The sequence below is a fragment of the Dreissena polymorpha genome, chromosome 7 (genome assembly GCF_020536995.1).
Source record: "Dreissena polymorpha isolate Duluth1 chromosome 7, UMN_Dpol_1.0, whole genome shotgun sequence".
Lineage (NCBI taxonomy): Eukaryota > Metazoa > Mollusca > Bivalvia > Myida > Dreissenidae > Dreissena > Dreissena polymorpha.
The window spans coordinates 97,433,066-97,451,056 of record NC_068361.1 but is presented as its reverse complement, the minus strand read 5'-3'; the positions used below and the strand labels follow the sequence as shown (position 1 = coordinate 97,451,056).

Here is a 17,991-nt window from a genome sequence, read left to right as displayed (position 1 = left end):
TTGAAAGTGGGTTAAAAGAACATTTGTAAGACATATTCAGCAAAAAATTGCCAATTTTCTGACAAACTATGTCAATATTTCAATAAAACACATAAAAAAGAATAGCAAATTAGGAACTCAATATTAAAATCAATAAACTTCTGACTAGAAGATTGTGTTAACTACACAATAAATTCAATAATATAATAAATAAATAAATAATAATAAGGCTGGTGACTTGAGTAGTTGCACTGGTGCTACCTCCAGCTAAATCAACGTTATGTGTGTTTGACATGTTGCATTAGATTAGTGGTTGAGCTGGACTTAGGGTACGCCACGTCTGTGAAGAACATTTTACACGTAGCTTTATTGGTAGGGCTACCATCCTGAAACCCAAAAAACTGCCACACTTTTGATTTTAGCTTCTTAGGTGCATCTGATAATATCAATTTGTCGGCCACAACTATTTCAGCCATTTTGAGGCTTTTTCCGAAAGTAGACCGTAACGCTCTTATTGATTGGATGCCTAAAGTAATAAGTATCCAATCGGGCGCGTCGTAATTACAGGTAAAAATAAAACCTATACCTTTCCGTATCAAATAGTCAGAGTACAGTGCGCTTTACGTATCTATGTCTATGTTAAAGAATCGAATCGAATTTGGTAGGGTTGGTATCGTAATCGAGTCGAAGCATTTAAAACCGATTTTCGATGCATCGGATCGAATCTTTGCAGCTCTACAATACATGTGTGGTTGTCAGTGACACATCTAGTTTTGAGGTCATTATCTTCATTTCTGATACATTTCTTAACAAAATGACATGGAAAGTAATTCTAAAAGTAGAATCATTTCGTTTTTCAGGTCCAGCTGCAAGTTCTGGGGAAATCTTTGGTCAACCCGCTACTGTACCTGGTGGACTATTAGGTCAACCCACAACAACAACTTCTGGTGGACTTTTTGGTCAACCCACAACAACAACAAATTCTGGTGGACTTTTCGGTCAACCCACAACAACAACAAATTCTGGTGGACTTTTCGGTCAACCCACAACAACAACAAATTCTGGTGGACTTTTTGGTCAGCCTGCAACTGTAAATTCTGGTGGACTTTTTGGTCAACCTGCTACAATTAATTCTGGGGGACTTTTCGGTGAACCTGCTACAACTTCTGGGGGACTTTTTGGTCAACCTGCTACAACAAATTCTGGTGGACTTTTTGGTCAATCCACAACAACAACAAATTCTGGTGGACTTTTTGGTCAGCCTTCAACTGCGAATTCTGGTGGACTTTTTGGTCAACCTGCTACAACAACTTCTGGGGGACTTTTTGGTCAAACTGTAACCTCTGGTGGAATTTTTGGTCAGCCCGCTGCTCCAAGTTCCGGAGGACTTTTTGGTCAGACCTCAACTCCAAGCTCTGGGGGACTTTTTGGTCAGCCTGCAACTACAAGTTCCGGAGGACTTTTTGGTCAACCCACAACTACAAGCTCTGGTGGACTGTTTGGCAAACCTGCTTCTTCAAGCACAGGAGGGTTGTTTGGTCAGCAGTCCAGCAGTGGGTCGGGTTTGTTTGGAGCATCATCTTCAAGTGGTTCAGGATTTGGGTTCGGGACATCCTCAGCTGCTCCAGCATTTGGACAATCAGCAACCTTTGGACAAGCAAGGTGATGTACTGAGAATTGCTTGTTTGATGTTTTGGTTTGGTCTGTTTTTGTTGACATTTTGGCATTACATGTATTTTGGTTGCTTGCTTGAGAGGCAAGATTTATATTTGTACCAATGTACAATTCTGGTTTTGTATGATATTGATAATCATTCTTGTCCACAGGTTTGCATGCTTCCTTCTCTATTCAATTATAAGTATGACGGGTTTGGTCCCCAGCCTGGCCACATCACTGGTCTGGGATAGGTCATGAAATGTGTTCTAAGGAAACTCTATACCCCCTACTTCAGATTCAAATAAGACAAGTTGTCAGTTACAGGAAGAAGTACATGCTCTTAGTACTGGTAAATTAGCTAACAGAGGAAAAGTGTAAGCTGGTTAAATGAATTTTGTGACAAGACTCAAATACGGTGGGAAATGGTGTAAGCTGTTTAACTGATGTTTGTGATAAGACTCAAATTCTGTGGGAAATGGTGTTAGCTGGTTAATTGAACTTTGTGAAAAGACTAAAATACTGAGGGAAATGGTGTAAGCTGGTTAACTGACCTTTGTGATAAGACTCAAATTCTGTGGGCAATGGTGTAAGCTGATTAACTGACCTTTGTGATAAGACTCAAATACTGTGGGAAATGGTGTAAGCTGGTTAACTGACCTTTGTGATAAGACTCAAATTCTGTGGGAAATTGTGTAAGCTGGTTAACTGACCTTTGTGAAAAGACTCAAATACTGTGGGAAATGGTGTACTGACCTTTGTGATAAGACTCAAATATTGTGAGAAATGGTGTAAGCTGGTTAACTGATCTTTGTGATAAGATTTAAATACTGTGGGAAATGTTTTAAGCTGATTAAATGACCTTTGTGATAAGACTCTAATACTGTGGGAAAGGGCACAAAATAAAAATAAAAACACAAATATACATAATTTGATGGAATTGCGCAGAACAGTTTTTAATTACTATGGAATTCAAATGTCTTTGTAAATATGTATTATTTGTCCCCTACCAGTTTCGCCGGAGGGGACTTATGGTTTTCGCTCTGTGTGTCTGTCTGTGAGTCTGTTACACTTTTCTGGATCCTGCGATAACTTTTAAAGTTTTTAATATTTTTTCATGAAACTTGACACATTGATAGATGGCAATGTGGACATTATGCACGTCATTTCATTATGTTCCTACGTCAAAAATTCTGGTTGCTATGGCAACAAATAGACTAGAAATACTGCTTAAAATGGTGGTTTTCTGGATCCTGCGATAACTTTAAAGTTCTTAATATTTTTTCATGAAACTTACAACATGGATAGATGGCAATATGGACATTATGCACGTCATTTCATTTTGTCCCTACATCACAAATTGTGGTTGCTATGGCAACAAATAGACTAGAAATACTGCTGAAAATGGTGGTTTTCTGGATCCTGCAATAACTTTTAAAGATTTCAATATTTTTAGCTCACCTGAGCACAACATGTCCGTCGTGCGTTGTCTGTCGTGCGTTGTCCGTTGTGCCTCGTCAACATTTGCCTTGTTCATTCTGTAGCGGCCACATTTATTGTCCAATCTTCATGAAATTTGGTCAGAAGATTGGTTTCAATGATATCTAGGATGAGTCGAAAATGGTAACGTTTGCTTGAAAAACATGGCTGCCAAGGGGGCGGGGCATTTTTCCTTATATGGCTTTATATGGCCATTATAAAATCTTGTTAACACTCTAGAGGCCACATTTATTTCTGATCTTCATGAAACTTGGTCAGAAGATTCATCTCAATAATATCTTGGACGAGTTCGAAAATGTTGCCGGTTGGTTGAAAAACATTGCCGCCAGGGGGCGGGTTATTTTTCCTTAAATGGCTATAGTAACACCTTGTTAACACTCTAGAGGCCACATTAATTTTCCGATCTTCATGAAACTTGCTCAGAAGATTTGTCCCACTGATATCTTTGATGAGTTCAAAAATGGTAACCTTTGCTTGAAAAACATGGCTGCCAAGGGGTGGGGCATTTTTCCTTATATGGCTATACATTGTATATGGCTATAGTAAAATCTTGTTAACACTCTAGAGGCTACATTTATTGTCCAATCTTAATGAAACTTGGTCAGAAGATTCATCCCAATAATATCTTGGACAAGATCGAAAATGATGCCGGTTGGTTGAAAAACATGGCCGCCAGGGGGCGGGGCATTTTTACTTATATGGCTATAGTAAAACCTTGTTAACACTCTAGAGGCCACATTTATCGTCCAATCTTGATGAAATATGGTCACAAGATTTGTCTTAATGATATCTTGGATGAGTTAGAAAATGGTTACGATTGCTTGAATAACATGGCCGCCAAGGGGTGGGGTATTTTTCCTTATATGGCTATATAAGGCTATAGTTAAATCTTGTTAACACTCTAGAGGCCACATTTATTGTCCGATATTCATGAAACTCGGTCAGAAGATTCATCCCAATAATATCTTGGAAGAGTTCAAGAATGATGCGGGTTGGTTGAAAAACATGGCCACCACAGGGGCGGGGCTATTTTCCTTATATGGCTATAGTAAAACCTTGTTAACACTCTAGAGGTCACATTTATTTTCCGATCATCATGAAACTTTATCAGAAGATTTGTCCCAATGATATCTTGGATGAGTTTGAAAATGGTTTTGGTTGCTTTAAAAACATGGCCACCAGGGGCGGGGCATTTTTCCTTATATGGCTTTATATGGCTATAGAAAAAACCTTGTTAACACTCTAGAGGCCACATTTATTGTCCAATCTTCATGAAATTTGGTCAGAAGATTGGTCTCAATGATATCTAGGATGAGTTCGAAAATAATTATGTTTGCTTGAAAAAAAATGGCTTCCAAGGGGCGGGGCATTTTTCCTTATATGGCTATAGTAAAATCTTGTAAACACTCTAGAGGTCACATTTACTGTCTGATCTTCATGAAACTTGGTCAGAAGATTCATCCTGATAATATCTTGGATGAGTTCAAAAATGATGCCGGTTGGTTGAAAAACATGGCTTCCAGGGGGCGGGGCATTTTTCCTTATATGGCTACAGTAAAACCTTGTTAACACTCTAGAGGCCACATTTATTTTCCGATCTTCGTGAAACTTGATCAGAAGATTTGTCCCAATAATATCTTGTTATCTCAGGTGAGCGACTTTGGGCCTTTCAGGCCCTCTTGTTTCATGAAACTCGAAACATGGATAGATGGCAATGTGGACATTTTGCACGTCATTTCATTTTGTTCCTACGTCAAAAATTCTGGTTGCTATGGCAACAAATAGACTAGAAATACTGCTGAAAATGGTGGTTTTCTGGATCCTGCGATAACTTTAAAGTTCTTAATATTTTTTCATGAAACTTGCTACATGGATAGATGGCAATATGGACATTATGCACGTAATTTCATTTTGTCCCTACATCACAAATTGTGGTTGCTACGGCAACAAATAAACTAGATATACTGCTGAAAATGGTGTTTTTTTTGGATCCTGCGATAACTTTAAAAAGTTCTTCATATTTTTTTAATGAAACTCAAAACATGGATAGATGGCAATATGGACATTATGCACGTCATTTCATTTTGTCCCTACGTCAAAAATTCTGGTTGCGATGGCAACAAATAGACTAGAAATACTGCTGAAAATGGTGGTTTTCTGGATCCTGCGATAACTTTAAAAGTTCTTCATATGTTTTCATGAAATTTAAAACATGGATAGATGGCAATATGGACAGTATGCACTTTATTTCATTTTGTTCCTACGTCAACAAATTCTGGTTGCTATGGCAATAAAAAATTTTTTTTAATATTTCTGACAATGGTGGAGCCGGTTGGGGACATATATTGATTGGCAATAGTCTTGTTTTTATCAATATATATATAATTTGAATGTAAATATTTATTTATGAAGTTTAATAGGAAGTTTTGATATGCTTTATTAGTAAGATTGTCAGTCACTCAGTTAGTCCATCAGTAAGTCTGTATGTAATGTACTAAGTTAATGAGCATATGAAAACGCAGTGGGGGGAACTAGGTTGCTAGTATCTTTTTAGCTCGGCTGTTTTCGGAGAAAACCCTAGCATAGCAAGCTCGGCGTCCGGCGTCTGCTAAAACCTTTACATTGGCTCTAAAATTTAAGTGCTTCCACCTACAACTTTGAAACTTCCCATGTACATGCACCTAGATGACTTCTACACGCCACACCCATTTTTGAGTAACTATGTCAAAGGTCAAGGTCACTGCAAACTCTAAAAAAAACATTTAAAAAATTCCGACAAGCTTTCATTTATTGAAAACTTCACCCGCAACTGAGTGTTGGCACCCGTTATGTGATGCTCTTGTTTACAAATATATATCTATTACTTATAATGAAATACAGTGTAGTATACAACATATTTGCTCAACTTGTATCAGTAATGTTCCATGTGTTTATTGCCTACCAGCTCTGGGTCTGTGTTTGGCCAGTCAGGAGACAGCAGTGGAGGGGGTGGGCTGTTCAGTGGACTCGGGGGCAAACCCAGTGCAGACAAGGCGGGAACCAACGTGTTTGGTTCTACAACATTTGGTGGTGCTACTAGTTCACCAGGTAGGTTACTATCTGGTCTTGGTCTACCTTGGTTTTTAGATTTTGTAACTTGTTTTCTGTGTATCAACTGTATCAAACGTATGATTGAAGATACATATAGTGTTATGGATTCATATCTTTTTTGGTCTGATCACCATATAGTGTGCAGGTTGAGTGTACAGATTTATTTTTATTTCATTTCTGCTTTTCTTCTGATCATTGTATACATGTATTATAAACAGATATGGAATAATATTTAATCTGAACTTCCTGTATTGCTTAATGTTCAGATTAAAATATTGAGCAAAATGGATCACAACGTTTGTAAGCATTTTACCATCTTTTGAATTTAAAGCTATTTATTTTATCTTTATTGATTGTAAGGTTAGGGCATAAAGGCTTGTTGATTCTCTGTCCTGGGTAGGATCAGTAATTGGTGTCTCTTGAGAATAAATACGTGTGCTGATGATTTTCACATTAATGTGCTATCCTATGTATATTTCACAATTAACAAATTGTGTATTTTCCCTTCTCTGATACACTTTCATATCTATATTTCCCATTTTTAAAAACAAATTCCTATGTATATTTCCTATTTTTCAATGCATATGCATATATGTACATTTTTGTTTTTCCTATTCCCAAATACACATTCATATCTCTATTTCAAATTCTTTCAAACAGATTCCCCTGTTTATTCCCATTCTTCAATAAGCATTCCCATTTATTTCCAAGGCTCGGGCCTGTTTGGCAGCAGCACAGGTCCCACAACCTTTGGAAACTCACGGGGCCCCTTCTCTGGGGGTGGCACAACTGGTGGCTTTGGGGCATTCAGCACAGGCGGGGCAGGGGTAGCAGCCACGGGATTCGGGGCTGTCGGTGCCCAGCAACCTGCAGTTGGTAAGATCATTTGTCATAACCAAACCCTGTTATTTCTATAAACAAATTACTCATGCTTCTATTTTACTGATGATAGCGCAAATAAATACTCTTTATGTCACATATAATTGTGATATTTTAATACTTTTACAATAAAATTCTGGCACACTGAATTGCAAAATTTAAAATGTCAGTTTAAGATTGTCTTTGTTTAAGAACTTTAAGAGTACTTTAGAAATGAGGACCATAGCTATATACTTGTTTTCAATTCATTTCAAAATGCTGACCAGTGGCCTTGATGCTTGAACAAGAATTGGACAAGTAAAATAACAGCAATTTTCTACTAAAATCTTATATTTTGATAGCGTTTAATTTTCAAACCATGGCAGCTGAAGATTTGTGCATGAAATTTGAATTGAGCCGTGCTCTGTGAAAAGGGGGTTTAATGCATGTGCGTAAAGTGCCATCCCATATTAGCCTGTGCTGTCTGCACAGGCTAATCAGGGACAACACTTTCCGCAAAAACTTGATTTTTGCTAAGAAGAGACTTTCTTGAAACGAAATATATCATAAAAATGGAAAGAGTCATCCCTGATTAGCTTGTGCAGACAGTACAGGCTAATCTGGGACAGCACTTGCATTAAACCCCCTTTTCACAGAGCACAGCCCAAATAGAATCATCTTTTACCTTTATTGACCAGGTGGGTTCGTTAGTGCCCCAGCGTTCGGATCAAGTCCTGCGTTTGGTGGAACTCCCGCTTTCGGATCTGCGCCAAAATTTGGCAGTCCGCCAGCATTTGGAGGCGGTGCTACTCAGACTGGATTTGGTTCCGCGCCAGTGTTTGGCAGTGCGTCCTCTGCAGGCGGGATATTTGGTGGTGGCACTTCTGGTGTCGGCACGGCGGGTAGCGGATTTGCTGGGTAACATGGTCTTGTTTTGTGAAGGTGATAGTTGCAATTAGGAGCATGATGGACAGGGTTGAAAAAGCATATAATTAATATCTTAAATTATGATGGTTTTCTACACACCAAAATCATTGCTAATATATTTGCAAAATGCAAACATTATTCACTAATTAAAGACATGAATACTCAAAATCAACATATATTTCGTAAAATAAAATTAACCCATAAAAAATCTGTGTTCCTTATAGCAATAGCCAAAATTTCAACGCTAGCTGTTGTATGGTAACACAGATTTAACGACATACAAAATGCTCGTTTTTATTTTTTATGTCCATATGAATTTATTGCGACGTTACCCGAACATTTAATAGCTCTACTAGCAAACGCGAGATTGGCTTTGAGGCAGTGTTAGAAGCAGGACTTAGTTCTCATGAGAGTTTGCTTGTAAATGTATTTGGTAAGCTAATATGCTGTTTATGTTGTCACTCCTCAGGTTTGGCCAGGTGGCAAGCCCTACATTTGGAGCCCTAGCACAGGCCAGTGATGTGCCCAGCTTTGGGGGCCTCAGTCAATCACCCAGCTCGGGTAGGCTTACCTTTTGACTGTCACATTAGTAAAAATAGTACAAGGGTTCTCCTGTTCCCACGTGTTTGCTGTAAGGGCATGCATGAAGAAGAGTTGAACTCTAATAGGGCTTAGGAAGCAACTGAACTTTTTGTATTGTCCTGGTAAACACAATTATGTATCTGCCATATTGGATTAAGCTGGGAAATCTGAATACCCGGTAGGACTTATGTTAAAGCGAAATCTTCAGTAATACGTTATATTTTGATGTTCATAGTATATTTGGCTTAGTATCTATTCAGCTAATGTTTATAATTGTAGGATTCACAATTGTATTGGTAGCTTCAAACATGAAACATTTTCAAGCAACACATGTATAAACACAAAGTATAAAGCGGTTGGAATTTTTAAAATGCTATTTTGGTTCCACCTTTGCACATAAAATTCTGAATTTATCTTTAGAGTTTGTGCATGTGATTATGGCATTTGATAATCTATCATGTCATGTTCTCTTATCTTTGTATTTCAGGATTTGGTGGTTCAGGCAACACATTTGGGTAAGCATTGGTACATGTAGCCTACACGCAGAATCGTTCCTACAGCGCCTGTCTTTCCGCCTAAACTGGATTTTTGTTAAGAAGAGACTTTCTTGAAACTAAAAATATAAAAACAGAAAGTGTCGTCCCTGATTAGCCTGTGCAAACTACACAGGCTATTCTAGGACGGCAATTTACGCACATGCATAAAACCCCCTTTTCTTAGAAAATGGCTCAAATATATTTCATGGCTTCGTAATAAACTCCACACGGTGTGATACAGGGTAGTAAATTCTCGATCTTTACTCCCGCCTTATACCAATTTACTAACCCTGTATCACATCCTGCGGGGTTAATAAGAAACCATGTAACTTATAGTACTGTAAGTAAATTCGTCGGTATGAAATTTAATGGTTTAATAAAAAAAAAAATTATTCATTGATACGTGATTTGGTGGATTCCAAAAAAAAATTGTTGATACGTTATTTTGTGGATTTCAAATTTTTGGGGAAGACTGACCGTCATTATAATTAAACTTTTATTAAAACAACCAGAGTAATAACGAAGCATAATCTGTGTTGACATCAAGACTTGAGGTTAATGTGCACTGAAGCATGAAAGTGTTGCCATAATTGTCGATAAGCGCGATAAAGGGGCGCACTTGTGGGTCCCCGCTCACTAATTGCCATCAATGTTGTTTTGACAATATTTGCACTTCTCAGCGCAATCTGTCCCCTAGTAGTAACAATTGAGTAATAAGGTCCCCAAGATACATGTGTGAAAACCGTTATGTCTCTTTCAACTTTAATTGGCGCTAATATGTGATAAATCTGCAAACTGTTAAATGGACGACGTCATGTAAAAGAGAACAATCGTTTATGTACAGTTTATATACCATGCTTGATTACCCAAACAATTATCAAGAAAACAACACATTGTATTAATTAGCATATCTCAATCAAACAATGTCTCTTTTAAAATGGTTGAAAACGGGAAAAGTTCAGACATGTTCCCCTACTAAAGCAGGATTGACCGACCTTGCAGGGCTCAGTCTAGGAGTGAAGCGTTATTGACACAGACTGCTAACGATATCGGATTAAAAATTTATTTTAATTTAATAAATAATCATTGGTATTTCAATTTGTGGTTCAGCAGACCAACGAAATCCACGAAAAATGGTACCACACGAAATTTAATGGTTTACAGTACTTGTTTTGAGTGAAAGTTAAGGTTCATGAATTATTTATTCTTTCCCTTTGTATTTGGTCATAGATGCAATTCACCAAGTTTTTACAATTCTTGTTCATGAATTTTTCAGTGGAAGTCCTTCATTTAGTGGCTACAGAGGGTAAACTTTTGCATCAGTGGAAAAGTGAGACTGACAACAAAGGGCTCCCTGCTGGATTCACAACCTTGAGAATGAATTGTGGCTACAGAGTAATATTGATCGAAAGACTATTCAAAGGATGATATGAATGATTAAAGAACATTATACTGTTGATTGCTTTGTTAAAATATCATTCATGAACGATGTGTTAACAATGAAAATTTTACTCTGACAATTTTCACAAATACTATTTTTGCAAAAAAAAACAGCTACTTGTTTGTGACAAGAATTGTGAAAAGTACTATCATTTCTTTTGCAATGTATTTTTTTATGGCTGAGAATGTACATTATTTGTCAACATCCATCCATTCCAAATAACGGATACATATATTCATCACGAAAAATTAGTACAATTTGGTACCAACAGCTCTCCCTTAACCCTTACAATGCAGGAACCGAATTTTTAAGGCCTTTGCAAACAGTTTGAATCCAGATGAGATGTGGCGTCTCATCAGGATCCAAACTGTTTGCTATTCTGATAGTATTCTTTGAAAAAAATCGAAGAAAATGCGAATTTTATAAATTCAGCAGACGACATTTTAGCAGACGACAAATTTCCCAGCATGCAAAGGGTTAAATCTTCAAACATGCTTATACAATCGATTAAACAATATGTCAGTTTATTTGGCTTATGCATTATGTTAACTTAAGCATAATAATTTCTTTGCATTTAAATTTTGAGAATTCTAAACACCTGCATCACCTGCATTGCTTGTTAAAGTTTCAGAGAATTAACAGTTTGAAACTATGTAATGTTATTTGAATAATTACAGTGTAACCTCGGTTGTTTCTGTTTTCAACTGTGTTTCCTATTTTTATGCTCGGAAACTCCAAACTGGAGCATAGGGTTATCGCTTTGTTTATCTGTCATAATAATAATCTTTATGGAATTGACATAACTGGGATGTGAAATGAATTTCTCAGATAAATCTTTTGCTGTCCTCAATGTCCCTTCCAGTAGTACATTGTTTCTGCACCATACCTCATGAACTAATTGTCTGAATGTAATCAAACTTACCATCTTGTAAGGGTATTCCGCTTTAATGAATTGTTCTTAGTTTTCCCCTTTGTATAATAATTAGTTTTCAGCAAGATTTCAGACATATATGATAACCATTATATGCATCTCTTGATGATTTAAAAACCTGAAAATTATCAAGCGTGACCACTACCAGGATTGCTTATATAAAGTATAGAATACAAAAATCATAGTATGAGCACAGATGAGTGGTCTAAGCGATAGACTTTTACTCCAGGGCTCAGTGGTTCAAGCCAAATTGAGGGTTACTTTTTTTAGATCCAATGTTTTCATTTATAATTTAAAGCATTTAATGATAAACTTTAATACATGCCCAAGTCTGTGAAAAGGTCCCTTTAAGAGTTGACACATGCATATTTTGAGATCTTGTGGTTTCTGTATAAGATGTAGGGAACTTATAACTCGAATTCAATGATGTTCTTTTTGCAGCATTCTTTTAAGATGAATATGTGCATATTGACAATTACTGAATTGATTTATGTTTTTCATTGTAAGAGATCTATTCAACTGGTTATACAAATTTGATTAAACTTTATATATAGGGTGACCATTGACATATTGTAACAGTACTCCTATGATGTTCCAGAAAGTAATTGCCTTTTACTTATCTTTAGATCTGATGAAACTTTATACACTGTGAAAGTATAGAGTGGGATATTGCACATATTGTCAGGTCATTACACTGCTATTAATGTTCAGGGTGATATTGATCTTTTGTAAAAATAAGGACATTGTAAGGCAGCTTTTCCTACCAATATCATGTGCAGACTGAAATGTTGTAGGGTCTGATCTTAAAGGAGTAATTTCCTCATATTTTGTTCCCATGACCCTACGTGACCCTGTTTCGAACTCAACTGAGATATCATAAGGACAACTGTTATGATACACATTTAATTATGCCCCCCTTCGAAGAAGAGGGGGTATATTGCTTTGCTCATGTCGGTCGGTCCGTCCACCAGGTGGTTGTCAGACGATAACTCAAGAACGCTTGGGCCTAGGATCATGAAACTTCATAGGTACATTGATCATGACTCGCAGATGACCCCTATTGATTTTGAGGTCACTAGGTCAAAGGTCAAGGTCACGGTGACCAGAAATAGTAAAATGGTTTTTGAATGATAACTCAAAAACGCATACTCCTAGGATCATGAAACTTCATGGGTAGATTGATCATGACTTGCAGATGACCCCTATTGATTTTGAGGTCACTAGGTTAAAGGTCAAGGTCACGGTGACCCGAAATAGTAAAATGGTTTCCGGATGATAACTCAAGAACGCATACGCCTAGGATCGTGAAACTTCATAGGTAGATTGATCATGACTTGCAGATGACCCCTATTTATTTTGAGGTCAAAGGTCAAGGTCACGGTGACCCGAAATAGTAAAATGATTTTCGGATGATAACTCAAGAACGCTTTTGCCTAGGATCATGACACTTCATAGGTACATTGATCGTGACCTGCAGATGACCCCTATTGTTTCTGATTCCGTTATTGAACAATCCACGACTTTAAGAGCAAAACGAGCAATGATGCCCAATGATTTGATTTAAGACAGAATTACCGTAGGCATGACATAAATTGATATCCAACTTAATCCACACAAATATCTTGCGTTTGTTTTCAAAATCCAGATACGTTACGCAACGTGAAGTACACTTGACATTTCCTGTAAAACGCTAATGCAATTAAGCTGTAAAAATATCTTTTACTTCATTAAAGTAGTATAGTAAGGATTAGCGCCAATTGTTAAAATCCTTCATGACCAGTGCGTGTATTGTTTTTCGGGAATGTATGTTAAACAGCCAAATAAAAAAAATACATGTAATTAAAAGATGACAACTTATTCAAATAGTTTTGGTGCTTTTATTACAGAGAAATAAAACATTATAGTATTTAGTTGTTTGTGTTTAACTAGATTTACTAGTATCTAGATTTGATAGTATCAATTTTCATTAATTCACCGAGACATTAAATGATATGATAAACCTCTTACTTGCTGTAAAAAATTATTTGAACATAAACCATACCAACTTTGCTTACATAAATTATAACCAATAATAATCACAACTTCTCTAATAGGTGCCGTTACAGATAAAATTGTTGTCGTAATGGCAATGATTGTAAATGCACAAGCCTAATTAGAAATAGGCTTCATCAAACATTCTGTATAATTTGTTCAGTCGATCTAATCTCTTTAATATCAATTCATATAAGTATATCTAGGTCTGTCATGTTAGAGTTAATGTAAATTGCAAAGTGGTTTCCCTATTTGGTGAATCAAATCATTAGAATGAAAGTGACAAGAGAACAAGTTTTCTGTGCTTGAGTTGTTGCTAAACGACATGGATGAAGGAACAGATGACTAACTCATCAGCTCCATTTAATTATGTCCTGCGAAACAGAACTGTTCAACGCTTCTTTATTGTGGCCAGAGGTGATTGGTTCCTGGCCAGAAGTTAAGGCGGCGTGGCCAACGGTCAATGAATAATGGGTCTGGAATTGGGGCGAGGTTGGAGCAAGGTCGTCATATACTGGAGATCCTGAGGAGGACGGAATGCCGGTACGGTTTACATGCAAACTCTTTATTTATGCTGCTGCTTTCCTGAAAATGATATTACAAAGGTTTATGAATTTTAAAGAAATTAATTTATTCATTTTTTAGGTTTTTTACTGGCACAAAGTATTCTTTAGTCAAGTCAGCCATAATATGTCATATGCTGATGCTTTCCTGCAAGCAAGAATACCATAATGGGTGATTAATCACTAACGTTGCATTAATAATGATACGTTGTTAATAATGATGTCATGATCACTTTCTGTTAGTGTTGTTGTTGAATCTGATTTGATTTTACTAAATATGATTACTTTAAAGATAATTCCGAGTAATATGACTTACCTACCATAGACTGATATAAGAACTTCCTGTTGAACTGATATAAAAATATATCAGGCAGTGTTATATCAGGCAGATATCAATGCAGTGGTATGTTAAAATAAATTCAGTATGCAATGGCTGCCTAAAACCTTGTGGTGACAAATTCCTATCAGCCATTTAATTATATGAATGTATGTGGAGATATAATTTTAGCAGAACGGATTTTTTCTTACGCAACATGTAGAAAGTCCGAAACAATGACACGTGCTGTCAACAGCGAAGTTAGTCTTTGTGATTTTTACCTTTATTATTAAAGCCTTCTACCTACCATATACCAAACAGGATATATGACTTAGAGGTTTGCGAAGAAATAAATTGAACGAAACACAATTTTCATATACAATAGTGCTTATTCCCAACAAATGACCAGTGCTGTTGAAAGCAAAGTTAGCCTTAACTTTGATTTTGTTAAATCTTAATTATTAAAGCTGCTGCCTTCTTGCTTACAATAATACCACATCAGACTATCTCACATACTTTAATGTTTGTTTGGTCTCATCTTAGTCACTTTAATCTTTGTTCAAGTCATGCTTCCTTTAAAAAGTAATAACAAAAAGGAAAATTAACTTACAGCACAGTAATAAAGTTACATCAGATTTTTGCTTTGTTTTAATTAAAATGACACTGTGGAAGCTGATTTTCTACCTGTATGATTACAGCAGTTGCTCCATGAACAGATACAATGGCCATAGACGAATCACATGAAGAACTTTTAAGACACGTATTATTATTTTCAAGGTTTAGTTTGAAATAAACTTGGTCCATGGAACACTATAGTCATTATTTTTAACATTTTTTGTTTTTGTTTTTCATCAGTTTAATGCATAGCTCGATCATGGATAGCTTAATGAAATTCCAATTAACTTCTCTAATGTTTTTGGTCAATCCAAATCTAGAGAAAACAATGATAAAGTTCTATTGTAAGTTGCTTTATCTATGAATAGCAATAGTTTCAGACTTTCGAATTGTTTAAAATATATTGTCATGACCCCATCTTTGACATTTCTAATCAAATAGGTCATGAGTATTCACATAATACAGTGTGTTTTTATAACCATGTTATGTCAGTTGTAGTGGCAGCCATTGTGTGAATAGGTTTTTTGTCACTGTGACCTTGACCTTTGACCTAGTGACCTGAAAATCAATAGGGGTCATCTGCCAGTCATGATCAATGCACCAATGGAGTTTCATGACTCTAGGCCTAATTATTCTTGAGTTATCATCAGGAAACCATTTTACTGTTTCGAATCACTGTGACCTTGACCTTTGATCTAGTGACCTGAAAACTAATAGGGGTCATCTGCCAGTCATGATCAATGAACCTATGACGTTTCCTGATCCTAGGCGTAAGCATTCTTGAGTTATCATCCGGAAACCATTTGACTATTTCGAGTCACTGTGACCTTGACCTTTGACCTAGTGACCTGAAAATCAATAGGGGTCATTTGCCAGTCATGATCAATGTACCTATGAAGTTTCATGATCCTAGGCGTAAGCATTCTTGAGTTATGATCCGGAAACCATTTTACTATTTCGAGTCACTTTGACCTTGACCATTGACCTAGTGACTTGAAAATCAATAGGGGTCATCTGCCAGTCATGATCAATGTACCTATGAAGTTTCATGATCCTAGGCCTAAGCGTTCTTGAGTTATCATCCGGAAACCATCTGGTGGACGGACCGACCGACATATGCAAAACAATATACCCCCTCTTCTTCGAAGGGGAGCCTAAAAATAAAGATACATTGTGTAACCTGATAAATTTGCTCTTCATATGACATTTGGCATGTTGATACATGTATTATGCATTAATGAGAGACAACCAAACCATTCAGATTAGTTAGTTTAGCAAAATTCTGTTTGTCCTATTCCTTCACAAAATTATTATACAATCATTTGAATTCCTTATGTTTCGTTAGAAGTCCTTTTTCACCAAGTGAATGCAAACTTTGCAACATAAATGTCCAAAAAAAAATGGGTAATGCAATAAACAACAAAGGTTTCAAGAAGTTTTATTGTAATTGAATAGGCTTATCTTACAATATAAAATTAGAACATTATTATCCGAAACACAAACAATATTTCAGATCCTTAACATGTTATGGGGATACTTAAATACATGTAAGTAAATTTGCAAAGCCCATAGAAACTGACCAAAAGGCACCAGAAATACACACAAAGATATAATATTTTGTATTAGATACAAGTAGTTTGTGATTAAAATAAACTAGATCAGCCGACATATGTTGGTAACTTGCTCATATAAGACAAATCATCCATATCAATTGGAAATCTATGAATGAAAACAAAAGATGTATCCATATGATGCCCACATTCCACTTGTGTTTTCAAAACGCCACTTACGTCACAAACAAGTTGTTTATGGCAATAACATTTTACTTTTGACCTCAAAGTGTGACCTTGGCCTTTGAAGTAATTAGACTGGTAATACAATCCAAACTCCGTCTCCTTATGGTAGTCATTTGCGGTAACATTTTTTCTTGGTCTTAAATTGTATTATAAATGACAAAACAACAGCGTTGACAAGCTCTTTTATTGCTTACTTTGACCTCTGAGTTAGGATTTACACACAAAATGCTATCCCATCATGGTGGTTATTGGTTTACGTAATTTTAAAATAGAACAATGAATGAAGTCTTTAAAAGCCGTTTTTATGGTCACATTTGACTTCTATAGTCCAATTGTGATCTATACCTTTGAAGTAGAGAGAAAATTATAACATGTGACACATTGTGTTATGATGGATTGTATTTGTCCAAAGTTATTTTTAAAAAATTAAATATATATATAAGGCTACGTGATGACAGGAATTGTCATAATGCTATATGGCATATTATGACCTGTTATTGTGACATTGACCTGTTAGGCCGGGAAATGAGTGCTACATGTAAAACAAAATTTAACGATGGTTAAGATTTTTGACAAGTCATGCAACAAGAGCACCGCATAATGGATGCCACGCTCGGCTGCGAAAGCTTATCAGAAATTAATTTTTTTGGAGGTCACAGTGACCTAGACCTTTGACCTAGTGACCCAAAATGGGTGTGGCATGTAGAACTCATCAAGGTGCATCTTCATATGAAGTTTCAAAGTTGTAGGTGGAAGCACTTTGATTTTAGAGCCAATGTAAAGGTTTTAGCACGACGTCGGCGGACGACGAGGAGGCTATAACAATACCTCGGGTTTTCTCCGAAAACAGCCGAGCCAAAAATGGATAAATGTAAGGCCAATTTATGATTGTGACTGAAATTTTCAATCTATTTTATGACAAATTGACAAATTGACTCAAGATTAATGATATTCTGCCCTGGGGGGGGGGGATGTCCCACTGAGACTTCCTTAATGTGACCCATTTTCATACCGGAACCATGATAAAGTAGTCCCATTTTGATACAAGATTTTTGAAAATCAGATATCATTGAGAAAGTGGACCCATTTCAATACAAAATTTCGATAAACTCGACCCATTTCAATACTAGAATTTGACTAAGAGGACACATTTCATACTAGAATTTTAATCTC

At 36.4% G+C, this 17,991-nt stretch overlaps 1 protein-coding gene across 2 annotated transcripts in view; it reads left to right on the top strand.

Annotated features, from left to right (window-relative positions):
- Positions 1-17,991, top strand: part of LOC127839354 (nuclear pore complex protein Nup214-like) — a 259,153-nt gene that overhangs the window by 76,564 nt on the left and 164,598 nt on the right. The window contains exons 25-30 of one of the 2 annotated variants that reach the window (XM_052367691.1): positions 840-1,641; positions 6,077-6,219; positions 6,934-7,098; positions 7,779-7,998; positions 8,477-8,568; positions 9,077-9,104. In XM_052367691.1, the coding sequence (XP_052223651.1) occupies positions 840-1,641; positions 6,077-6,219; positions 6,934-7,098; positions 7,779-7,998; positions 8,477-8,568; positions 9,077-9,104 (1,450 nt within the window). The remainder of the gene's footprint in view (positions 1-839; positions 1,642-6,076; positions 6,220-6,933; positions 7,099-7,778; positions 7,999-8,476; positions 8,569-9,076; positions 9,105-17,991) is intronic. The other variant, XM_052367690.1, reaches the window with a different exon arrangement.